At 42.6% G+C, this 26,299-nt stretch overlaps 1 protein-coding gene across 4 annotated transcripts in view; it reads right to left on the bottom strand.

Annotated features, from left to right (window-relative positions):
- The window catches only part of ltbp3 (latent transforming growth factor beta binding protein 3), a 35,514-nt gene extending 10,523 nt beyond the window's left edge, over positions 1-24,991 (bottom strand). For 2 of the 4 annotated variants that reach the window (XM_034606766.1, XM_034606767.1), the window contains exons 1-18: positions 24,382-24,991; positions 8,317-8,595; positions 8,056-8,219; positions 7,873-7,978; positions 6,644-6,730; positions 6,330-6,446; positions 6,042-6,197; positions 5,201-5,308; positions 5,052-5,065; positions 4,895-4,961; positions 4,289-4,366; positions 2,879-3,007; positions 1,816-1,947; positions 1,601-1,729; positions 1,312-1,431; positions 682-804; positions 407-529; positions 106-225 (exon numbers count right to left, since the gene is read on the bottom strand). In XM_034606766.1, the coding sequence (XP_034462657.1) occupies positions 106-225; positions 407-529; positions 682-804; positions 1,312-1,431; positions 1,601-1,729; positions 1,816-1,947; positions 2,879-3,007; positions 4,289-4,366; positions 4,895-4,961; positions 5,052-5,065; positions 5,201-5,308; positions 6,042-6,197; positions 6,330-6,446; positions 6,644-6,730; positions 7,873-7,978; positions 8,056-8,219; positions 8,317-8,595; positions 24,382-24,619 (2,290 nt within the window). In that variant the 5' untranslated portion in view covers positions 24,620-24,991. The remainder of the gene's footprint in view (positions 1-105; positions 226-406; positions 530-681; positions 805-1,311; positions 1,432-1,600; positions 1,730-1,815; positions 1,948-2,878; positions 3,008-4,288; positions 4,367-4,894; positions 4,962-5,051; positions 5,066-5,200; positions 5,309-6,041; positions 6,198-6,329; positions 6,447-6,643; positions 6,731-7,872; positions 7,979-8,055; positions 8,220-8,316; positions 8,596-24,381) is intronic. The other 2 variants (XM_034606764.1, XM_034606765.1) reach the window with 2 other exon arrangements.
- Positions 24,992-26,299: the final 1,308 nt, after the last annotated feature.

The following is a 26,299-nucleotide window of genomic DNA, read 5'->3' as shown; positions in this document are numbered from 1 at the left end:
CTATTAACTCCTGCATAAGAGTTAGTTACTAGTTGGTGGCAGAACGACAGACAGCACATTGTTTTCTGGTAAAGGTCATGACCTTAAAGAATGTAAAAGACTGACCTTGGCATCGCCTGCCTCCGACCAGCTTGTAGCCTTTCTGGCACTCACAGTGATATGAGCCCATGCTGTTGATACAGTGGCCCCTCTGACAGTTTGATGGCCTCTCACACTCATTGATATCTGGGAAGGGAAGGAAATAAAAACAACTATGTCGGAATGTGAAGCATGTGTTGAGCAGTTTTAGATTCTCTCTTTAACCTGTTGGTCACTCTTTATGTTTATTAGTTATCAAGGGACAATAAAAAACCTATTACTTTAAGGTGCTAAATAATTGCATATTGGTTTGTGGAATTATTCCTGCCTTCGCAGTGGCTGCCTTCCTGTGTGCGCTGGTATCCCGGGTAACACTGGCACTGGAAGGAGCCTTCAGTGTTGATACAGTGGCCGTTAGCACACAGCCGCACGTCCTCACACTCGTCAATGTCTGATTGAGAGAAAGAACAGGAAAAAAAAACGCAGCTACTTTGATGATTCAGGATTCATATTAGGCACCAAACAGCCATCAGGTCACTCGAGTGCATTATAAGCAGCCTAATCTGTGTACTGGGGTGAAAGGGTTAGAATAGAACTTCTCACCATTGCACCCTTTGCTGTCTGCTAATGGAAGGAAGCCCTCGTTGCACAGGCACCGGTAAGTACCAGGGAGGTTCTCACAGCGGCCGTTAGGACAAATGCCCGGCTTCTGACACTCATTAATGTCTGGTGAAGCATCAGGGAGAAAATAGAGGAAAATAAATTACACATTTGTTGTATTGATTAGCTTTTTTTTTATTACCTCTACCAAGGAAGGTTTCCACCTCTGTCCATTTGTTTGTTAGTTGGTTTGTACAAAAATTACTGGATGGGTTATTATGAAGCTGATATCTATGAATGTGTGGAATTTGGTGCAGCTTGATTGAATTCAAAGGGACTGATTATTAAAACACGCAGTAACATATGATATCTAATATTTATCTTGTACTAGGTAAACATCTTTTATTTTCCCTCTACAGTATGTTGATCTGAGATGTTCCTCTGTAATAAATCCCAACACACTATTGGCAAAATTTAAAAAAATCTGTTGTGATGGTTTTCACAGTTTTGTAGATTAACAGCAAGATACCATATATCGGACAGAAGTATAAACTCTCTTTTTACTGGGGGAGGTGGTTAACTTTGTCTTGAATTTGAATTTTTAGCGTGATAATCACATGGGTTAACACTCACCATAGCAGGTGCCGGACCTGGCCTCGTGACCAGGCAAACAAGGAACACACTCATAGGAGCCCGGTGTGTTCTCACACTGCTCATTGGGACAGGTGTCGGGATTCAAACACTCATTTATATCTGAAATGAGGGAGAAAAGGTTGAACATAGCCTTGTTTGGATTTACACAGACACACATGCAGGGCACAGATTCAAGTGTATGATAGTTGCACACACATAATAAGTGTTTTGTCAGCGGAAAGCCTGCACACTAACATCCATGGTGTCATAATAATCAGCATCTTTGTACCTTCACAGGCTGGATGACGGTGGGACTTGCTCCTAAACCCGCTGTGACATTCACATTTATAAGAACCAGGCAGGTTTATACACTGGCCGCCGACACCACAGATGTCCTGCTTAGAGCACTCGTTCACATCTGCAAAACAGGAAGGATGAGGCCAATGCAGGTTTTGATATCTGATAAAAAAAAAAACACCATGGAATTAACTCAACTGAACGCACCTATGCACTTAAGTCTGCCGTGCTGCACCATGTGTTTATAGCCCTGACGACAGAGACATTTGTAGCTGCCCTCTATGTTGACGCAGAGGCCTCTGCCGTGGCCGCACGGCTCGGACTTACATTCGTCATCATCTGGAAAACAGGAGAGAAGAGTGATGTAAATACATATCATGGAAATTAAGTCAATTAAATCCAATAAAATGTGCAAATGTGCAGATTTAAAATCATTATAAACATTTATTTAAATAAGAATAGTGTCTTTTTAAAGATGTACTCAGTATTGTATTTTAAAAAAGAGACAAATTTAAAGACATGACGTTCTGACCTTTAACCTCTAGTTTAGGTCAAACTCTTAAAATACTGAATCCTACACTTTCCAACACGATGCAACTTGATAGCACCTTTCTTTAGACCCGTCCCCAAACTGGTTAAATACCCACACGTTCCAAACTTCACAGCCCCAGGTAGCAATGGAGGCTTTCTGTTACAAACTTTTTGTTTCCGAGCCCAAGCCAAAGTATTTTCTCAAACTTTGGAAAGTTCCCTTCAGAGCCACAGAAGACACACAACTGTTTTGGCAGCGTGAGTAGAACGCCTCTTGTTGAGTAACCTGACCTCTATGGGCTGCTTTACTGAAGCTAAATATTCATACAGTTGACTAGGAAACTAAAGCAATAATAGCGATATCATCACTTAATTTTAGAGTTTTGGCTTTAATGATCAAGACACAAATGACATAAGACGAGGATGAGGTTGGGTTCAGATAAAAATGACCTTGTCATTCATCTATTTTTGATTCATAAAAATATATATATTATATATAGAATATTATATGAAATAATATTTTTAAGTTAATATTTTCAAATTTAAGTTGCTATCCTTCCCGTTAATTACAGTATGTATCCATCAATGATACAACATGTTTTCTTGAACCAAACAATAAAGCAAACAAATAAAATGTCAGAATGAGATTGACCTGTGTTTGCAGCATGCATAAGAAATTACTCATCAGCATTCCATGCCTGCACCTCATCTAACAGCCGTCTCTACCATCGTCTCTTACCCTCACAGATGTTCCTCTGCGGGTTCAGATGGTAGCCAGGGTGACAGTGACAGATGTGGCCGTTCAGGCTGTTCTCACACTCGCCACGACCACAAATGTTCCTGCTTAGTCTACATTCATCTGTCACTGCTTCAAGGAGGGAACACAGAGTGGACAAGCATCATATATATATATATATATACATGCATATATATATATAGATAAATATATTGTCATTAAATATACACTGTATATAGACAAACAACATCCATGCAATACCTAGGATCTGCTATTTTGGGCCATGTTCACACTAATCAAGATTTGGTTTGACCTCTGAGTCTTTCACATCAGAGCCGATGACAGGTGTCAGTCAGACAAACAGAGAGAAGCTGTATTAGATTTCTTCAGCAGTACTTTCTAATAATCATAAATGAAAACACAAGACAAGTGTTACAGACCAGAATCTGGAGATGTGGAAAACACGGAAGCCCAACTGATATAGATTTTTAGGAGCCAATTCCGATATCCGTATTAGAGCGTATAAAATATTGGATACAATAAATCGGACGATATGTACGTAAAAATGTTTTTAAATGTAATTGAGGCTTGATACTTAAAGTTTAACCATCAACTTTTCCATAAATAAATATGAATTAAAAGAAAACACAAATGCAACGAAATATCTAGATCTTGAATTACGTAAACAAATGTAAACATAAATGCACATCTTTTCTCTACTGTAAAATAAAAATAAATAATTTTGGAGCATATCAGCAAACATAAACGACGATTCCAAAATGCTCATATCGGCTCCTATGATCAGCAAACTGATATATTGGTCGGGCTCTACTTTCCAACACTCGCCAAAAGGAACAGTGTTATGATTCTGGTCAGTGTTTTGTGTCTTTTAGGAATTTTCTTTTTCTTTTTATGGAAATGAAATATGTGTCACATAACCTGCTGTAAAAATGTGGTTATGGCAACACTTGCTTCCTAGAACACAAAGCAGAGTGTGAACATGGCCTGAAGGTTGGTTCATGCTTCATGGTTGAATGCACACGACATCCAAACTGTCCCAAAGCATCCGTTAACCCTGAGAGAAGCATGCGTCTGAGTAGATTTAACTTCATGTCAAACTGAGCTCTTTTCAATTTCTGATATTAACTCTAGCAACATGGATCGTCTTAGTGTAAAACAACATGTGTGTGACATCATAAAAAATAAATCTATTGTATAAATTAGCCTATCAGAGAAAGTCAACATGTCACGTGTGAGTGATGGACCCGTCTTTTCTTATCAGGGAATGTGGAGAGCTGGAATTTCCAGTTCTGAGGCGCATGAAGCATGAACCAGCATCAACAGGAGTAACTCACTACCAGGTTAATACAGGACAGATATTTGAGTCAGTTTGAAGTTTGCTGGGAAACTCACGAAAGACTTTAGTCTGTGTTTCGAAGGGGTCATTGCCTGGGGTCATTCTGATGATAGTCGGAGGGGTGGGTTTAACAACTGTGGATCCGACAAAAGACAGATGAAGCGGACAGAGTTTAGGAAGGAATAGAAGATGTTGAACTTGAGTCCTGCTGTTTTTGTCATCACCACACGGAGGATTGCTTATTGTTACTGTTAGCAGGAAGACAGAAATGTTTCCCTCACTGTGACAGATGAAGTATGTGAAGTAACAGGAGCAAACATTTGAGCTTCAACAACTTTGAACAACCTCCGCAAAGAGGTTTGTGCATGGAATCCATCGGAACGTGGTGGAAGGATGGGACATGGGCCAAGAAGGAGCCCATCACCATAACAAATGGGTGGATCCAGGAATTTATTTTCACTTCCTTCAGCAATTTTGCAGGAAAATAATTCATGAATCCCGATGATCTTGTGTGTTATGAGTGTGTGTGAAATTTGGTGCAGATCCAAGTAGAAATCCGGATCATGTCACCGATTTGAATGTGTTTTCGTAAGGGGACTGTTGGGCCTCGGCGGAGGTGCGCATCCTAATTTGTGTGATTCCAGTATCGAATGTGTGTTTACCGGGAACACGAGGACTGCTGGTGGTGGTAGGAGCCTGCACGGTGGTCGTTGTCTCTGGTGGCCTCTCCTGATTGAAAGAGTGAATCAGATCTTACAACACCTAAAACTTAACCAGCCATTATCGTATCGTATTGACGACAATAAAATAATGTCTTACCGGCCGCTTCGGCTCTGGAGGGAAAAAAAGACATAGACACATCGAGAGAATTACTATTGTGTATTCACATGAACCATACGAAAGAACGACAGGCTGAGAAATGCTTGATACCTGAGAGAAATCCTGAGCTGTAAACATGTTGGACTCACCCTCTTTGACAGGCTTGCGGGGGAAGATGATGGGAGGGAAGGCCACACTCTCTATAATGTCCTGGAGGAAGTAGCCTTTCCCAGCAGGGCAGATCTTACTGAAGGCCACTGAGCACCACATGGAGAAAGGGGAGAGGGTTTCACAGTTAGTTCACCTATACTGCAAAATACATAATGACTCTTTTGATATTTGAAAAGCACAAATTACAAATGAACCAACGGCACAGACAGTGGATTGTATATATGAACGTATAAACATCCTTTAAAGACACTGTGCATTGAAAAGAAATACAAGCACTTTCTAAGTCTTATTAGAACTTATGATAACAGAGCATTACTATAGCGTATTAGGAGAAAATACAGATTCTGGCTTATTGCTGCGTCCCAGTGTATGATCCCTGTTAATTAAACATAGAAACCTCATACATATCACAAAATGAGCTTAAAGAGCTATAAAGATTAGGTTTAAGTGTCATCACTATATTTTATTTTTCTACATCTCAAACTAAACTGAATATATTCTGATGAAATTGGTATTTAATATTGAGCCGCAAATGGGAGAAATTAATGTGACCAGAATCAGACACCAGTTTCTTTTTGGGAGGGTTGTAAAGCGTCACTGATTTTATTTTCTGCTTCTACTGTTTTCTCTGTCTGACTCTAGTCTGTAACATTTATCTAGTGTCTTCGTTTATGATTGTAAGAAAAATACCCTCTTTCTCTGTTAATATGCAGCGGGTCATGAAAACGTAGTGGCCCACACATCATGAACTGCAGCACATTTCAGTCCTTGGAAATCATTAGGGTCTCTAACTGCTCCTGTTGGTCTCCATCCACTCACCTGTGCCATCCTGAGGACATCTTTCACAGTTGCGGCCCCAGGCTTTGCCCACCGTGCAGCAGCAGATCTTCTGGGTGAGGTGGGTCGGCACCGCGTACTCGCAGCCCCTGGCCTCGGACGCCATCAGGAAGCACTGCGCCTGCTCAGCTGGAGACTCTGACAGAGGAGGGTTTGAACAGGGTTTGATTTTGGTGATTAATCTCGACCTTCCAGTTTTTAAAAACGACAGTTTAATGTCATTGGAGTGGGTGCTCTGTTAAAAAAGACCCAGAAGGCGCTCTCACTCACCAACGCATCGATGCCTGTCCAGCACTAAACCAGCCTTACAGGAACATTTGAAGCTGCCCAGTGTGTTCAGACAGTCTCCATTCTGACAGACGCCCTGCATGGAGCACTCGTTGATGTCTTCAAGTGCAGGAGGTGGGGTGGAAAAATTTAAATGTTATTTTGAATACCTTGCCAAAGACTTTATATCGTCAGTCATTTATCATATGGTAACTGTAATTACAATAAAACTGGATAAATTTAAAAAAAACACTAAAACCGAACTCTTAGGTCTAATTTGTGCTCCTTGTTATAAGCTACATCCTGCCCTGTGTTACCTTGACAGTGAGTGCTGTTGAATCTTTTATAGCCTTGTGGACAGGTCGAGCCATACTCTTCCACAATTGTCTGTTTGACTGATGCATCTGAGGGAAGAGAAGACATGGTAAAGACCAGAGACAGGACCAAAGCATAAGTGCAATGACGTGAGAGGAGCAGCAGACAGATGATACAAACTAAAAATATAACTGTGAAAACCCTATCTTGGATATTTTGGTGGGAGGAAGTGGAGATGCGTCGTCCATCATTAAACTCAGTCTATGTATGAGATCCTATCATCTAACTCTCTGCCAGCATGAAGATACGCCTGTATTCCAAACTCGAAAAATCTTTGAACACTTTACTTCTTTTCTAATGACAGATGTTTTTTACGAGGCCTATAATCAAGTGTAGCTTGTTACAGAATAGACAGCAAATGTCTTTCATGAGGTTTTGACTCATAACAATACAGGATTCTCCCCCTTCAGGAGCCTTAAACCTCCAACACAGAGGAATGTCCTATTTTCCACGAGGGAGTACAAACGTGTAAGGCCGTTTTATTAGAGCGCTGCGGGAAGATGGAACTCACACAAACATTTTGGAAACAGGCGATGAGACAACAGCTTACTTTTGTCATTTAGACGAATGGATATGAACGTAACAAAACAGGCAGCTCTCTGGGCAGGGATCCAGTAATCTAAAGACTAACCAGACACACAGTATCAGGTATTTTTTTTGTCAAAGGAGGTATTGTCTGAGTCAGAACTGAGAGGCGGAATAATAGCAGAGTGGAAAAAACGGGAGCAGCCAACTTTTTTCTTGAAACCCAATCTTCAGCAGTGTGATGACAGTCGTGCGCTGGGCAGGCCTATAGGAACATGCTTAAGTAGAGGGTTATTTTCCACATTCTGTTTTTCTGTCTCACTGTCTGTGTGTAATTCCCGTAATTTCTTCCGTTTTTTTTCTTCCCTCCCCAACGTTTGACACACTCCCTCACCCACTTCACCACTGACTTTCATCTGCACACTCAGACACATTTTTAAAGAGGTATGGAGTGATTGTTTGATCGTAGGGGCCATCATTTCAAAAGGGGGATGATAGACATTTACTGATTACTGTAAGAAGACAATAAGTTTGCACTTTTACACCTGAATATAAGCCAAGTTAACAAAGAGAGAAGGCCATCAACATAGCTGGAAAAAAAGGGATTGAGAGCAGCAGAGATTTTTTGATGTGCACTCTCACTCACTTGGTAGTTTGGGGCACTGATAACACTTGTTTTGTCCCCATGAATTTCCCACACTGCCGCAGCAATCTTCCTGGTTGGTCAGAACAGGAAGTGGGGTGCTGTTGCACTAAAGAAGGACGAGATGGAGAAATATTAACGGTGGAAATACAGAGATAAAGGAAGTTTGCACGTGACTAAACTCACAGCTTGTTTGGGCGTGGTCTCCTGGAAGCAGCGCCCCTTCGGTTTGTGTCTCTGGGGGAGCAGGCGGGGCACTGTCTTGTGAGGAAGCTTGACGTCTGATTGGTCGAGAGGTTGAATGACCACAGACGTGTCCGGCGTGTGGTGAACACGCACGTTAATCTGCACTGGAAATAGAGAAATGGTAGAAATCAGAGGAATGAAACATGTCACAAAACTGATTTTCACTTTCACTCAAACCAACCAGGGATAGAGGATAAGTACCTTCAGATGAGTGGTGCCCTACTTGTGAAAAAGGCAGGGTGAAAACCGAGTGTGTTTGCGTCAACTGGGTCCGCCCTATGCCTGACTGCTCCACCAGTTTGAGGCCGTCTGGCTTCAGAGATACGGGGTAGACGGGCTGCTTGTTGCCTCGCGCTGCCTGAGCTTGCTGCGTCTGCTGGAGTGGAAACTGGCAGAGCCGACCGGTGAAGCCTGGCGGGCAGAGGCAGTGTTTCCTCGAGCTGCATACTCCTCCGTTCATACATGTCAGGGGACACACAACTATGGAGAAAAAGAGAGGAGGAGAGATGTCAAACCAAGATGTGCAGAGACTCCCACCGGTCGACGGTTCATCGCTATGAATCACATCAGATGAGAGGAAAAACACAAGCACATAATAACAGAGGGAAACAGCTGATTTAAGGTCTTTACTTCAGGGGGGGTGATATGTTCACATGAGCGGCCTCATGATTTAGCTTTATATAACAGAAATATGGCAGACAGACAGCAAAGTTGCATGAGCAGTGCCACATAAAATTTTAACTCTGAGCTGAACCATTGCAAAAGTCACACCAGCATGACGGACTAACGGCCGGCAGCCGAGTCTGAGCAGGAACGCAGGTAAAGTGCCTGATCTGTTTGACAGTCCCACATATGGGAAAGATCTCGAAATCTATGGGAAAGCCGCTGGCTGGAGACAAGTTCGCGGCATATACTGTATTCATTGCAGTTTTATTAGGTCTCCCATTGTGTTTATTTTAAGTTCAGTTGGTTTTGAAATGTGCACAATAGAACAATTATAGGAAAGAGAGCGAAAGAGAGAGAAAGAGAAAGCAGGGTTGTGTGGAAAAGTAGTTTCAGCATTCAAGCAAAAAATATGTTTTTGATCATATTTGCATGCAAGTTTGAGCATGTACAGTATGAGCATATTTTTCCTCATTGATCAAGTAGCCAAACTCCTGAAATGCAAGTTTTGAAGAACAAAGTGCAGAATAAATCATTAACTCTATTTCAAGCACTAAATAAATAATTAAATCTAAAAGGAAAGGTTGATTGATTGGTAGGAAATTGATCTGCGACGATTTTAACCATGTGGAATATGGCAGATATGAGGGTGGTGAATAGAATAACTAAGCAGAGGCTATTTCTCATAATCCTGAAATAGCAAAAATGCCTAACCCATTTGTATTGTTGTTATTCAGTGCAGTGAAATGTTCCTCCTCCTACTTTGTACCATGACTGGGCTAAACAGCACATGCCTTCTCCAAGTACCTGTTAAGTGTCAGGTGTTACAGCCTTTCCTCATGTTCATCAACTCACATACATCAACTCAGCATCATCACAATCCAATGCAATCCAGTGCTACAACTCAAAACACAACTTTTGCAAATGGAATAGAAAAACTGGCTAGTTTAGACGAGAACGCCCTGACTCAGTCATTAAGTAAACACAAGAAATGATTATTACAAGTGCCTGTTTTAAACCTGCCTGTTTATTGGGCCTGTGGTGATGCTGGTTGCAGTTTTTCTCTCTGAAACTGTAAAAGAGACCTCCAGTAAAGAGCCGTTGCAAGTAAAGACCTGCTGCTGAACCCTGAAGCTGCACCACGGCTGCTGCACAAAGAGCTGTTCACCTGTTTATTCAAAGTTCGATGAAGCTTGGTTTATCAATATTGAGCGTCTCGCATGTCCAAATCGCAAAATATAAAAATACAAATGCCAAGTGTGGAGCCAATACGATGAACAGAGATATGCGAGAGATTTCTGGAATTATTAGCCATGTTAATGCAAATTAAGGGTCACATATTTACACTTGATCCTTTGAGCACTTTTCAGACCCACGCACACTCGTCACAATAGTCAAATCCAAAGTTTAAATATCGAAAGTATCCAAAGGTTGCATAGGAACAGAGAGGAGAGGAGAGCAGGCCTCTTTCTCCTGCTGAGCCAAGTGTGCACACATGGAAGTAATTAGGAGCGCACTGCCAGGGAGTCTGGGCCGTGGCGTAATTAGGGGACTAGATCACTTTCAACACAGCAGGGACATCCTCACATAGTGAAAGTCAGGCAGAAAAAGTCAAGGACATCAATAGAACAGCCAACTCAGAATTTCAAATCGGAGGTGAAGCTGACCTCCACCATCCACCACCATGTGACGGTGGTCTTTAACCACAAGGAATAAGTGCAGGCAGCAAGGCGCGGACGAGCGGCACACCGGAGAAAAGACCACTCAACTTTGTCCGACTTTCTTCTGACATACACTGAGAGAGTTTTTCATGGCTCCAATTTCGTCCAAGTACTGGATTTAGAATGAGAGGAAACTGGGAGAAAGACGCGGGGGTTGAAAATTGGAATTGCAGACACGGGGAGACAGGAAAAGAACCTCTTTCCAAATGTGATTACACAATCTCAAACCCACAGAGAGCGGAGAGATGATGCAGGGAAAGTCTGGGCTGAGGCCTCGTCTGGCTGGGAAGGTGTCTGAATCAGAGCGGGTACTCTGACGTAGCACGGTCAGGGTCAACGCCACAATAATGGAACTCCGACCGATCGAGGAGTCATGTTACACTTTTCGGGTTATGTTTCTTGGGGAGGGAAACCGTTTGATGTGAAAATGAGCCCCATGTGATGCCATGCAACAGACAGTGCCAAGTACAATACACAAGCTGTCAACAGATCTCCTTCTACAGTCCTGACAGGGTTATTCCTGTGTCAAGGAAGGTCCATAAAGATGTTTGGCTCATGAGTTGCCCAGGTGTTGTCTAGACCAAAATGATTTACATGAATTATTCAAAGCCAGCCCAGAAAGCAGTGATTTCTGCTGAAACAAAATCATATATTCAAAGGCGGGAGAATAAAAGAAAAGATGAGAAGGGGAAAAGAGGAGAAGAAATAATGCCCTCTTTTACCTCCCATTTAAAATGTATATTGTTTTATGGGAGGTAACATGAGGTCATCACTAGGACACACTGACTTTCATATTCACATTAAAAGGGCAATGTCGACCAGTCAAAACAATATAAAAACAAACTTTATTCGTATTGCATCTTGTACAGGCAGACCTGATATGACGGAAAGTTTTTTGCTAATTTTATGTTGGAACGTTTCCTTGTGTGCAGTAGTCAGATTTCAGTTATGTAACATGATTTATACAGCCACTGATTTTATAAAAATGGAATTAGAGCCACGGTGGTTTGGATGGATGGATGGATGGATGGATGGATGGATGGATGGATGGATGGATGGATGGATGGATGGATGGATGGATGGATGGATCTACCTGTAATGAAAAATACTATAATAACTAGAATGGCCTTTGGTAGCGCGCACCTCCACCAAGGCCCAAGAGTCCTTGAATCCAACTAAGCTGCACCAAGTTTCACACACTCATTTTAGTTCCTTCAATATGACAGATTTGTTTCATCAAAATACTAGAATTATTCCCTGGGAAAACTATGAAAATGTTTTCATTTTCACCTAAATTTATTACCTCATAATTCCACCAAGTTTTGTGGGAATCCATTCAGTAGTTTTTGCATAATCTTGCCTAAATTGAACCAACCAACCAACAAACCAATGGACAGGGTGGCGTGTCCCACTCAGCCCTACCACTTGGCCCTACCCCTTTGCTTTGCACGTGGCCGTGAAGGGGTAGTGTTGTCCAATTTCTCTATGTGATTAAGGGGTGGTGGCCATCTATCCCTTCAAACACCCCTTCAACTATTGTGTATTCAGGACCCCCGTAAAAACAAAAAACATTTCGGGAAATTCCTGAATGTTTTACGAACTGCGAATGCTGTGGGGCAAATTGCTCGTAAATGTAAGTATAAAATATTGCAAAATAACCATGAAAATGTTTTTAAATCCAGCGGAACATCTTGTTTTAATCCAGTAGCAAATGAAAATATAATTGAATCGCGGTGACAAGCTTTTCCGGAAAATCCCTATTTGCGCTGTCAAAACAAGCATGTAACCACTCTGAGTGAGAGTAACGAGTAACGTTCGTTGTTTAATGGCTTCTTCCCTGGCGCATATCGCATCCTTCCACTAAGTATCGTGGTAACCCGTTCAGAAGTTTTTGCGTAATCCTTAGGTGTACTTAATTAAGGATAAAACATTGCAACTGCACTGGTGGTAATATACCTGCAGAAAGGTTACCAGGTTCATCCCAGCCCCCGCACAGCATCAAACTCACAAGTAGTATCACTGCACTTCATGCCCATAATATCTTGTTTACTGGAGTCTGTCTGAATTAGTTGTCTCATTTCTGTTCGAGCTCCAGGACTGATTCATTTGCATGTTATAATAACACACGACGACGCCTCTGCTCCAGATGTGCCTCGTACACTCAAGCTCAAGCTATGCTGGCAATGTATGGGCTAATGCTTTCTGCAGATCTTGTATGAGAATGGGCGTGTTTGTAAGTGTGTGTGTGTGTGTGTGTGTGTGTGTGTGTGTGTGTGTGTGTGTGTGTGTGTGTGTGTGTCAAAGTTATTAACTGGAGGGTATGGTGTCTCCTGGAGAGCTGCTGTGGTTATGTGACTGCACCACATTATATTCTGAAAGGAGAACAAAGCTTTAAAGCTGAGATCATAACAAGGATTTGACTTTTCCAGTGGATTTTCCCTTTATATCATCACCTCGGAGTTCATTAGCAGAATTTATGATCCCAGATCACTCACTGAGTCTCATCGTCGTCGCCAGTGGGCTCAGCGTCTCAGAGGCAGCCCGTCCTCTGCTGCGTGCACCACACCTTTGTCGTGGTGGATCTAACACATTCCTGAGTGGTGGTGTGTCATTAAAAATCAAATGCACCTAAGAGTTAATGTGGCGGTCTGAATGAATGTGAGGCATGAACAGAGAGGACTGGCTGAATGGTGGAGGGAGGAGCAGTGTCATGAGCCTCATTTTCCACACGGCCTTGTCAAAGAAAACAGAGGAAGTCAGGAAACTCATACAACAACCACTCGTCCTGCATTTGTAGCATTTCATCCTCACAAATTCAATAACTTTAGCGTAGAAAAACAATTTGGACGAGGACACATTGTTTTGCCATTAAATATATCGCCACATTTTCGCCACCAAACGGCTTCAGTTATGCTACAAAAACATTCAGAGTTTACTTTATCTTTCAGGCCTTTAAAAAACCTAATTTAATATAGAACGTCAGCTCGCAGGTATGTGCCAAGACAGTCGGGAAGCATATAATTTTCCCATGCAGCGCTCACTCCAGCTGAAGGAGGGAATGGAGCTGAATGAAGAGACAGAAAGAAAAGGGGGAAAAAAGGACTTTGTCTTCAAGCTCCTCTCGTTCAGAGTATACTTCAAGTGACATATGAGTAAGCGCTACTACTTAATAATGTCATGATTCACCACAAGAGGAGGAAGACAGATCTCTTCACAGCATTGAGCTGATGGAGCGAAGGTATTATATTATTTATCTGGGAAAGTCAGGGATTAAAGCAGAAACAGTCAGAGAAAAGAAAGTATGACGTTGCAGTGAGATTGTTGTGATTCCCAGACACTTTTTCTTTTCAGGAAAAACTAGCTGCACATTCCCCAACTGTTTAAAAAGCATGACTCATGTAACCGACAGGATATAGTTTAAAATTGTATGTGGGTGAAAATACTGATTATTATATTTTTACCTTGGTAAATTAGTCTGTTCTTTTTTTGGAGGGTGATGAGAAAAATGTCTTTGCACAGGCAATAAAAGAAACAAATAAACAACAAATATAGGAAAGAAAGAAAGAAAGAAAGAAAGAAAGAAAGAAAGAAAGAAAGAAAGAAAGAAAGAACAAATGAACTAAAGGAAAAAACAAATGAACGATAGGACCAAAGAAAGAAAGAAACAACAAATGAACGGAAGGGATAAAGAAAGAGAAAGAGAAAACAAATGAATGCTATGACTAAAAAAAGAAAGAAGGAAAGAAAGAAAGAAAGGAAAGGTTGCCCTCAGAGTGCCCTGTTAGCACCCACCCACTCACTCCTGTCTGTCTGGAGATGACGCATCATCAGCCCCTCCCCTCCACCTCGTCCTCCCCGCCGCTGGCCGCACCCTCCCAGCGCAAAAACAACAAATTACAGCCCAACAAACCACAGTTGAAAAAGCTCCCCAGCTCACTGAGCCTGGAGCTGAGTGCAGACATCATCTCCCACCAGGCGCACGATACGACGAGCCCGTCTTTGAACACACTCATATTGTGGCAGAAATACAAACAGCAGTTTAATTTAACCAGTCTGCAAGATTCACACACACAAGTCTGTGGTGATGCTCTTTGAGTCACTTTCACTGTGATTCAGTCTGAATCCACCCACTCAGACAAGTCAAAATCGATGCCAATACACTTTTGGATCAATATGTGATTATTTCCAGGCTGATAGAGAAACCTGGTGTAGTAGAGTAACGGTGATGGATGGTTCGGATTCAGACTGGTGACACACAAGACCTCATGACTAAACTATGTCTCACTGGACTTTCACTGGAGGAACTGATTACATAGAAGTCAAACATCCTTTGTAACTTGCATATTTTTGTTGGGTCAACAGCTCATAATTAGCCATGGTCATCATATCACACATGTTGTTGTCATTGTGAGGTTACGGGCGACCAGCAGAGACGATACAAATAGCCCAAAAAACTGTCCCTGAAGTAAACCACTCTATTGAACAAACATATGTATTGTGTTAAAGACTGAGCTTTAGACATGGTAGCTTAAACCGATTTTTACCCTTTGGCAAAGTCAGAACCAGCTGATTCCAATCCTTATGCTAAGCTAAGCTAACCATCCCCTGCCTCCAGCTTCATGCTCCTTGGACACATGTATGTGTGATGTCAACCTTCTCATCTAACTCAAATGTCTTTTCTAAAAGCTCTGCCTTTGACTTGTAACTCTGGTTTGGTCTACACCAACTTCAGATTACAACAGCTGCATAAGTAATAAACTCAAGTTTTCGGAGCTGGAATTGGATACTCTGGTGTTTTTAGGAGGGGGTTGGCTACATGAGAGACTCAACCACATGGTCAGCGTCCAAGCGGGGAAATCAAAACAATGAGCTACAAATGGCTAAAAGCTGCTTAGAGCTACAGAGTCAGGTGTTATTACTATCAGTGGGTTCAGTGCTATCGTATCACACAGTAATTTCATTAAATGTTGTTTTCAACATTTTCATTTAATCTAAGTTTATATTTCTATAAGTATTCCTGTGCAATGTTTTGCTCCTGTCGAACAGTGTCTTTGTGGCCTTACACTTCCGAGGGTGGTTATCAGTGGCAGAGTTACAGTCAATCATAGCATCAAAACCTGTGACAGACAAACGTCAACAGGCCACAACATGCAACAGCTGTTCATTCTTCTTTTAGATAAAATATACTGTCCAGTTAGTTACCTCCGACAAGTAAGTTCTGTTTTGATCAGCAGGATTACGCAAAAACGAGTGAAAACATTTTGGTGACGATCTGGGTAAATTTGGCAATTCCTCTTTTGGGAATTTCTATTTTCTCTTTTCTGTAACATTGCGGGATATGGGGTTTTTCGAAATTTACACCAATTTACATGGAATAATTCCTGGATCTTGATGAAAATAGTGTATTCAGCAAATCTAGTGGCAGCCAACTTGCTTTTGTGCCTTTCCCATTGTGTCATAATTTCGAACCGGCCCCAATTCAGATACATGGTCAGTGGCCAGTGATTAAACATGAGCTTGCCGATTGGTCTGGTGTTTAGGCTGCCATCTTCCATGACCATACAGAACTGTGACTAAACAACACTGGGCCCCATTCACTGGAAACATATGCCCCAAGACCAACTGTTTGAGAGAGAATATAGGGGAATGGCTATCATTGTATGACGCGGTTGCCTTTACCATCAGGTCCAAAGCAGGAAACCACATCCCCAAAATACTCCTCCCATCAACTGGCACTGTGGGACCACATACCACGCCAAGTGAGAAAGAGCAACGTATGAAGTGGGTCAGACTCCTGCAGCTGAGCCAGACGTTGGGAGTAAATGACATAATCACTGCCTTTTGAAAACACAAACCTGCGTACGCATTCCTCCTCCCCCCTGCAGAACTCTCAGTGCTCTGTCAACCCCCTGAAACTGAGCAGCCTCGGCCTCAGCTATCCAAACAATAGCGCAGCCCTTTTCCCGGGTCCACCACTGTCACCGAAGGCATTCATTACCCCTCACAGTCAGCCTAAAACAACAGTTTGTTAACCTTACAGAAACTGGACGATGACGACGAGCAGACTCCTCCCTGAGAAACGGAGACAGCCATTGTCAGGAAGATCCGGATGGATCTTGCATTGAGGATTTAGCAATTATCCAAATCTAAATTAAAACTCTGCCTTGCACAATGGGATTTTTACATCTAATTGAAATATGCTTTGCGGTTTGAAAAGTCCTCGTGTGGGTATCCAGCGTTACCCTGTCAGTCCCCTCTGGCAGTGATGTTTATGGAAAGAGAGCCAGAGAATTAGACAGGATCTTGGCATGAATACGGATGATGTCATATAATGACTGTCTAAAAGCCTCAGCTAAAGGAACTGGAGGCAGGTAGAAGAGTGCTGACAGTGCTCCACTGAGATTATGTCAGATACCTGCCCTGAGGGAGAGTCAGCACTCAGCGCCGGAGAGCGGGGCAGGTAACGTCTGTAGGTTGCACACTCTCAGGCCACGTACGGCGGCAGGCAGCGCTGGCAAAAGCCGTGTTGTTCTGTTTACCCTGGCTAATCACTGCAGCTACAGGGTCCTGCACGGTGTGGGTGCAGCTCCTAGCGCTCGCATTCCTCTGAGCAGCTTTAAATAACTGCTCCGTTTCTCCCCCTCGCTAAGCAAATGGGAGGAGAGTGTTAAAGATGGCAAAGAAGGCTGTTTGTTTGAGCTGGATTCAGTACACCACTCTCGAGCACCAAACACACTTAGGTACACATACGCATGAAGATACGCACACTGTTCCCTTGTGACGTTAAAAAAAAAAAGCCACTAATTGCAGCTTTGTTTTCTGTGATGCCTTTTGCAACCTGGAAATTGTTTTTCTTGCAGAAAGTAATGGCACGGAGGAGTTTGATTTCATGAGGGACTTGTGTATGCTCTGAGTGAATGTTTTGATACAACCTTAATAAATATATATACTGGAAGAATTTTAACCCATAAAAAACACCTTTCTTTAGATGTTGCCATAAATTGGAGAGTTGAAACCCTTGTGATTAATGTGGACATAAACACACTTATCCCAAAGGCGTTTGTGAAGGTACTGCATACAGTACTAATAGTGTCCTTCTTGGGAAACAGAGGTAAAAGGTTAATAAAAATGGCAGATCCCCAAATAACCACGTGTGATTTCCCCAGCATGCATAAATAGACGGGGAGAGATGACAGAATGTGCATCCAAAAACATTAAAACGCGTCCTTGACAGGGAGTTGGAGCTCAGCCTCCAAGCACACATGATGAACGTTTCACCACAAGTAAGAAGCTTTTTCACGATAAATAAGCTGCAGATGAGCGTGCATGACGTGAGCGAGCGCAGGAGCCGTGCCCGACTTTGCCCCTTGAGCTCCGTCCAACCTGTGGCAAAAAATCCGGAGTGCTGCAGGTTTTTGGTTGCCTGTGTGAGACCGCCTTCTCCAAAGTTTTGGCACGGACGAAACAAGAGTGTGTGGGTAAGAGCAGAGGGCTCTGGAAGGTAAAATAAACTCGACTTCTAAATAGAGAAAATGCCGAACCAGCTCCGTCGACTGCGTTTGACCGACTTGTCCTCGTTTTCATGGCTCCCATGGACCTCTGACCCATGCCAAGGGAAATCCAAAACAAACCACAGGGCTACTACTGTCACTTTACTCTAAATACAGAACCACATGGGAAATCCTGAAATAGCCGTATCCACTTCTTATGATGCCCATTTTAGGTGAGACGTGGCTCAGGCTACGATATGATAAGCCCATTTCCTGTCCAACATGAGGCCCAGTGCTTTTATTTATTCCAGAAAAAGAAGATAATCTAAAGCAGCAGACGTGTGGAGGCCCGTTGAAGATGAGATGCGGAAGAGATGCGGAGGACAGATGAGGGTTATACGACTGTCAGGGAGCCAAGCTGCTGATGCATACACGTAAAAAAAAAACTTACATTCTCCAAGGAGCGGAAAGAGGCATTGTCACATTCTCTTCCTCTGCCTATCCTAGAATTTACAGCATGGTTTCATAAGCTGAGGATTTTAGAAAAATATGTCGACTGTTGGGTATTTCCACAGACAAACACGTGGAGATAATTACATAAGAAATGCTGGTAAACAAGTCCAGGTTCAAGGGAGCCATAGCACAACATGCACAAATTCAAGAGTTAACAATTTTACAATCTGAAAATCCAACTTCCCACCATTATCACATGCAAGCCCGGCTCCCTCCGTCATCCCTCCAGATTCTTTATGAACGCTGTCCTAAACCATAAATCCAGATGTAATAAACAGCACAAGATGCACATAAAGAGTAACAACGCCTCCGCTTCCACCCATGCACGGCCTTATGATGACTTACACAGATACGATGTGGAATCTAGAAAAAAAAAAAAAGGCACATTAGGCCGTAAAGTCTCAACTTTAATCCGCCTGCCAACGTGCCTGGGGAGGAGTTCAAGTTTCCGTGCTTTCATCAGTTTTTAAGAAGTGCATGGAGAAATAGAGATCTATTAGGGACATGTGGGATTCCCTGGAGACATGTGAGCGGAGCATTTCTGGCACGTTTTTACCGTTACTGCGGCGGATTCGAATGTGTCAAGTGAGTGTTCAGCTGTCAAGGTTTCTTAATCTGATAAGTATGTGGTTTGAATTGTAGTGTGTGCCGGAGCACGGAGAACACGTGTAAAATAATGATTACACAGATAGACTGCTATGATGTACTGTGTACAATGTAAGTTAAATAGGCCGGTGCATGAGGTCCGCTAACTGCTACTTAGCTTAACCGTAACAGATATTCTATCATCGCCGGCTGTCTGCGTGACAATGAGTTCAATGTTACAGCTGAGTCGAAGCTCGGCCCCCACACAGGTTCAAAAGTACAAAGCTGCGTGCTCGTTCACGTGATTTGTCCTTGTGTTCACGGCAGACTGAGACGATCGGTTCTGCTAAAAACATCTGGGTGGTCGTCTGTCCTTCTGTCTCACGCTGCGAAGGCGTAATCACACACTGCTCAGATCAGACAGGTCATAATTTACATTTATGACTTTGTTGAACTTGAGATGATTTATGTTTATGAGTGAATTTCTCTTTTTAAACAAAGATCATGTCTGTAAGCAAACAAATACACTACAGTGTCTGACAGCAATTCACAGGACAAATGTCTAAAGCTTCAATCGATATGGTTATAACTACACCAATAGCTGTGTCTCAATTCAAGGCAACATTCTTCAGGGGCTGCATTTGAGGACTGATTGCATCACAGCGGCTTGACTAGACTGTTCCATTTCAAAGGCTCCTTATAATGCAGTTTCCAACGGATGGATCCTTTGCGGCCCAACCTATCCCAGGATTCATTGCACTTTGGTGATGAACCGTTTTTTTCAAAGAGCTAATGGTGCCAGCAAGCCACCCAGTGCTTGAGTATCACGCTTTAATTCAACCGAATGTTGCACTCAAAACTTTTTCATCATGTCCAACCTCAGCTCTGTTGCTAGGCAACAGCAACAAGCTGGTGACGCCAATCAGGCAAATCTTCTGGAGACCAAACCTTCTAATTTCCGTTTAATTTCGGTCCAGCCTTTGCAGTTTACCCAGCCCATGAAGATTGCATCCTTCATGGGCCGAATAGACCGGATCCTCTGAAGTAGGTGGCGCCTGAAATTTGGAAACAGCTTATGTCCAAATGCAATTGCTCATTGTGACATGCATGGAGCGTTTTAATGTCTTTCAGCTAATTGTTTTGTTTTGTCAGCCCAACATCACTTCCATGTTGCCATTTTTAGCAAATAAAGTATCTTGAGTAGGATATAAATGTCTGCACCACATTTCATGACAATCCATCCAATAGATGTGGAGGTATTTCACTCAGAGCCGCAGACCGGTGATCAGCAACTTCAAACGAATTCATCTTCTGGGCACCATGAATGTCCGCCCCAGATTTCATGGCAATCCATCTAATGATTGTCCAGATAGTTCACCTTGCACCTAAGTCATGCACCGTTACATTAGCATGGCTACAACAAAGATTTGCAGGTGCGTTATCTGTGATCTGCCTCCTTTTCTCCTTTTCATATCTCTGTAAATGGAATGCTTTGGGCTTTAGACAGCTGGTCAGAAAAAATAAACAGTGTCAAAACATCTCCTTGGAATCATGAAGCCCGGCCAACACTGACATATTCTCCAGTTTGTTGTCCAGCTGTTATACTCTGGGGTATCCTAGCATTTCAAGGATTTTCTTTTGATAAACAATTCATAATCTGGTAAACATTCCTATAGGATTTAAAATAGTATTACTGCAACTGCAATTTTCCCTGTGTTAGTTAGTTTCTGTATTGTTTTCATAGTTATGGACATAAAAACAATCTTCATCTGCTGGAAGAAGTCCCAGATCCATCACGACTCAAACCTGACTGTTTCTTGGCTTGTCCACAAAACGCCAGCCAAATTCAAGAGAACTACTTTACAGACTGTGAAATGTTGTTGCATACTGAAACACAAAAAGGCCCTGAAAAGTATTTCAGCATTTTCCCAAATTCTCAGGAACTACTTTTCTTTTGAGGAAAGGTTTGGGTTCGGCTGAGTTTTGCTCGGCCTTTCTGTCTTGGCGTCAGAATCGCTCAAATATGGAAAAGTCTTCATATTGTTGCTGCTCTAGCCATGGCCGTTTTAACACGGGAGAGAGACATTTCCACTTGTCCGCACCACATTCCAGCCCTGACACTGAACATCATCTCTCTGAGCAGAAGTCAAACCCACGATCCTCTGCTCAAAAAAAACGTGTACAACTCAGGAGGGATCTGTTTTCGGACGCTTTGACTGTGAGGTCCAGGAGACAGGTGACTGCAGAACAGTTTCACTCCCCAGTCCGAATGTGCCGCACCGTGAGGTATTCCTGGAATTTTAAATGTCTTTCTCGGATTATTTGCCACAGAAGTCCCAAAATGCAACGCAGCACAAGGAAACTGAGGGAGAAGAGGAAGGCCTGGTGCCCAAAGCAACTCTCGGACTCTTCACACGTTGAGGAGGAAGAGCGCTGTAATGGCGCTACAAGTGGGATTCACTTGACCTTGATTAAATCCAGCCTGTTTACCTCCACATGGGCATACCAAAGAAAAACAGCTGGAGAGGCTCCATCTGTATCCCCAAGTACAGCTCCTCTGTACTGCAACACTGTCTGTGGTAACAGTAAGAAGCACCACAACCATGCACCTTAGAGTCAGTAACATGGATATGATTTGTATGCATTTCTTTTATAGGAAAGCCTTTTATTTTATGATTTTTATCTGGTTTTAATGGACGTTTGTTTTCTTTAATGCTATCTTTCTTGTTTTTGTTTTGTCTTGCTCTGTTCTTTGTTTTTTTATTCCCATATATTTTGAATAGCACTTTTTAAACTTGTTTATATATACGTGCAATAGAAATAAAGTATTACTATTGTATTATTTGCTTTTACTGACGCCCTGGATTTCTACAGCCCCAGATGAATACACAGCACTGATTGAGAGTCATTTTCATCCGGTAGTACTACATCTAACCTTCTCCTTTAAAATTCTAACATAAAAACACGTGTGTAATGATTCAGAGGGGCTGCTAAACTCTGGTATTACAATTAAGATTATAGGGGTGAAAAAGGTGAGAACAGAAAGTATACGACAGCATGCACACTCAAACTTGAGGTGCTGGAACAGAAGTGATGAAAACCAAAAGACAAGACATTTTCGCAAGGAGTTAATAAAGGTAGGGTCATTAAAAAGTTTGTGTGAGGCTCAACTGGTGCGCAGACATTTCTTATCTTTTAAGGAAACGTTAGGATGACGTGAGTTCGAGGAACAGTTCAGTTGAATGTGCTCCATTTCTTGTAAGACAGAAGATAGTGGTTCTGGCACTAATGTCCAGGGATATTTGACGTTGCATCACATGCCTCAACCTCTGAAGAGCTGTTATCATGTGTGATTTATTATTGTAGACGATAGTGCTACTTAATGTATTGGTTTCACGATGAATACAGGGTTTTTAATCAACCTTTGGTGAAACAGAGACAAACTAGAATAGTAGAGCGCATATACCACACACTCAAATCTCGGTCTCCTAAATATGCCAGATTTTTTCCCCTCTTTCTTTAAGATCATTGAATTGTTCCCTGGGAAATCCAAGGAAATGTAAAAAAAAAATCACTGAAAGAAATTTATAAAGAATTCTCAAATCCACGCCAAAATTCAGTCGGTTCTACCAAGTTTTGTTCAGTAGTTTCTTGCGTGATCCTGCTGACGAACTAATTTTGCCTCTACTGGTACAAAGACAGCCATGACTCGGACTATCCTTTATGGCACAGCACCCCTGTACTCCCCCAGAGACGTCAGTGAGCTCACTTCATCTCGTGCTGAACCTCTTTGGTCCTGGTGACTGTCTCATTCTCTACTCTGAGCGGGTGGGAGGAATAGCGGAGCGGTGGGAGTTGGTTCCGGGCCAGAGGCTGACGTATAGACTGCCAGGCTCCATGTCTCACCACAGCTGATGTGATGCAGCACGTAAAGGCTCCACTCATGCCAACCAGACGCTGGAGTCGAGGGGGGAAAGTATAGATCTTAAAAGTACATTTATATGCGACGTAATGAGCCATGCTTCACTAATTAAAGTGTAATGTGGGAGCATTTTCCAGCAATGCAGTGAGAGGTAAACCCTCCTCACCTCATCTTAACCTCCTATTTATTTACAAAGCCCAGTTTATACCCACTTGACATAAATCATGAATTCATGGTGGAAACCAGCTTGTGTTACTTTAATGTAAGATATAAAGAAGACAGACTCCAATTTTAAGGAGATAAAGGTACTGATTGTTTTTCTTGTTAATATCTACGACAGGAGGTCACAGAGGAGCACAGTTACTAAGGACATCGTGTTGGACAGTGTACTCTTTTTGACAATGTCCATTACTTACTCCATTACACTACAGAGATTAAATGTGTACTACATTTGTACTACTAGTTACTTGGCTGTTGAAAGTTTTGAAGGTGATAACATAACAATGTGAATGTGAAATGTGTTGCACTGTTGCAAGTTTAAGTTTCAAATTAACCAGACACTAAAAGACTACAAAAGTTTAAAAGGCTACTGCTACAGGGCTGGGCAATAAAACAATATCAATCATTGTTGCAATATCATTTTCGTCAATAGCAATACAACAAAAAGCCAATATGTATATCCATAGAATGCTTATACATCGTGCAAGCACAGAGTTGATCAACCTCAGATTTGTAATATTTTATCAATTCATCCTCACAAAGAAGCGTTTGGAACCACAACCTTCACCGAGGAGCAAACTTCTTTAAACTTCAAATAAATACTAATGTGACACTTATGGTGATAATTATCTCTATCGACTTATATGAAAAATGTTATCTTGACATATCGCCCAGCCCTATACTGCTGTATGTGCAATGAAGTAGGAATATAGATGAAGGACTTTTACTTGTAAACAAGCAAAAGGCACTGGAGTAATATCACCCCCCAACCCCATCTGGTAAGAACATTATAAGTGAGCAAATATATCCCTCAGTTTCCGTCTAAATAACTATTACAAGTAGTTAATCTCACAGATTAATGTCTGGAAAGCAGATAAATGTGAAGGTAGATCCAGTGCACTGTGATAAACAGTTAGATTCACAGCACAGTGGCTAGTTGTGTGAGGATTTCCTGCTTATCTTGATATCTAACTTTTTGATAACTCCACATAAAGTCCCTGTATGAGGCACCAACTCCCTCCCTTCACCTCTGTGCAGGGGCTGTGAACCCGGGGTCAGGGCCATTAGCTAATCTCAGCGGCCTACTTAAGAACCCCCCCCCCTCACAAATAAACACTATTGTTCCAGCCTCCATCGGGGCCCGTCCACTCACCGACCCTGAAGCCCGGTCCGATGAGCGTGTCGGAGGCCTGGCCGTTCTCGGCGATCAGCGTGGTGTTGTTGCCCTGCTCGCAGGTATCCTGACACTGGCCCTTCAGGCAGATCCGCTTGCAGATGAGGGGAGCGATGACCACCTTGAAGCGCTCCCGTGTGGAGGAGCGCTCCGTGCACCACGCCAGCCTCTGCACGCTCAGCCAGATGACGAGCAGATGGGGGATCAGAGAGGGCATCCTGGCATCCTTCACCGCCCTCCACACAGACCCGGGGACATCCACGGTTCCAGCTCCACAGCGCCTGCTTTATTTGCCTTTAAACCCGAGGCAGATTTTTTGACGTCTCATACGGCGGAGGAGGAAAAAAAGAGCGCGTCCTCCCTCCTGTTTTCTCTCCTTAAAAGCCTCGCGTACCCAAGTGATCCGTGCGTAAAAGCGACGCGCTTGGCATCTTCGGGGAGTTTTCTCTTTGCCGTCCCTGCTTGTTGTTTGAAAAGTTTTGTGGTTCTTCTTTCTTTCCTTCCTTCGTTCTTTCTCTCGCCTTGTTCCTTTGGAGAGAGTTGCGGAGAGAGTGCGTATGTGGGTTCGAGAGAGAGAGAGAGAGTGAGAGAGAGAGAGAGAGAGAGGGAAGGGAGGAGAAGGAGAAGGGAGTGAGCCAACCCTCTCTGGAGAAAGCTGGCAGCGGGCCAGCCAGGCGGTGCAGGAGCGAAGCTTCAAGTGGTTTCCTTGTTGGTTCATTCTCCCAACATCCCCCTCCCCAAATCTGCTGCCCCCACACTCACACACACACAGTGAGTGTCACTCGGAAAATAAGAAATATAGAACATATTACGCATTGCTGTATACACACCTTTGTGTCTGATGAGGGATTCTGAGGAGGGGAAATATCAACTATTCTCAACCTCCAGTGAGTGTAGCATGTCCAGAAACAAAGTGTTAGACATCTGTGATATTATATGAGTCATCAGGGTCAGTCTGAGATCACTATCAGCAGGGACTCTGCTGGTGGTGAGGATGTGACAAGATGGACATTATAGGTTTTTTGTGTCTCATAATAGTTGAATAAAGTCTAAGTCTGAGAATTTCAGCCACAGACTCATTGAGTCAGGAGGTCGTTCCTGTCGACTGCCATCAGACTTTACAACTCATCATATTTCTCAGCAGCTTGATTATTATACATTACACTTTGCCCCCTGGACATAAGACCATCACTATATTGCTTGGTATTTTTCATATTTTTTATACTGGACCTTATTTAATTGTCTCAGGGATGAAAACTGTGTTGTTTATTTTGTATTTTTGCATCTATGTGTAGTTTGTGGTCCGTCTGCCATCTATCTATCTATCTATCTATCTGTCTGTCTGTCTGTCTGTCTGTCTGTCTGTCTGTCTGTCTATCTGTCTGTCTGTCTGTCTGTCTGTCTGTCTGTCTGTCTATCTATCTATCTATCTATCTATCTGTCTGTTTGCCTGTCTGTCTATCTATCTATCTATCTATCTCCATCCATTCTTTACACGTCAGACATTTATCTGTCACATACCACCATCACAAACCACCATAATGGTTGGTCTAAACTCCAGCAGTGCATCATGAACTTCCTGTTTGTTTTGTGTACATATTTTGCAGAGAAGTCATAATCACAGTAAAAAATGAAAAAAACTCCAAAAGAAATATGGTAAAAGATAATAAGTAAACAAAAAAACACATGAAGACAGAAATGGGTGTATGAGTGTGTGTAATTTGGTGCAGCTTGATTGAATTTACAGGGACTGTTGCGCCTTGGCGGAGGTATGTGCTCTATTGAGTGCCACTGTACTTGTGCCAGCAGTTTTGGCTGTTGTGTTTTCCCCAAAACTGCAACAAGATACAGCCTTATACCTTTACACATGTAACCAAATAACCATCAAACCCTGCTT

Source organism: Hippoglossus hippoglossus, chromosome 14, assembly GCF_009819705.1.
Source record: "Hippoglossus hippoglossus isolate fHipHip1 chromosome 14, fHipHip1.pri, whole genome shotgun sequence".
In the NCBI taxonomy this organism is placed as follows: domain Eukaryota; kingdom Metazoa; phylum Chordata; class Actinopteri; order Pleuronectiformes; family Pleuronectidae; genus Hippoglossus; species Hippoglossus hippoglossus.
Note: the sequence above shows the minus strand (reverse complement) of the source record. Positions and strands in the feature narration are given on the sequence as shown.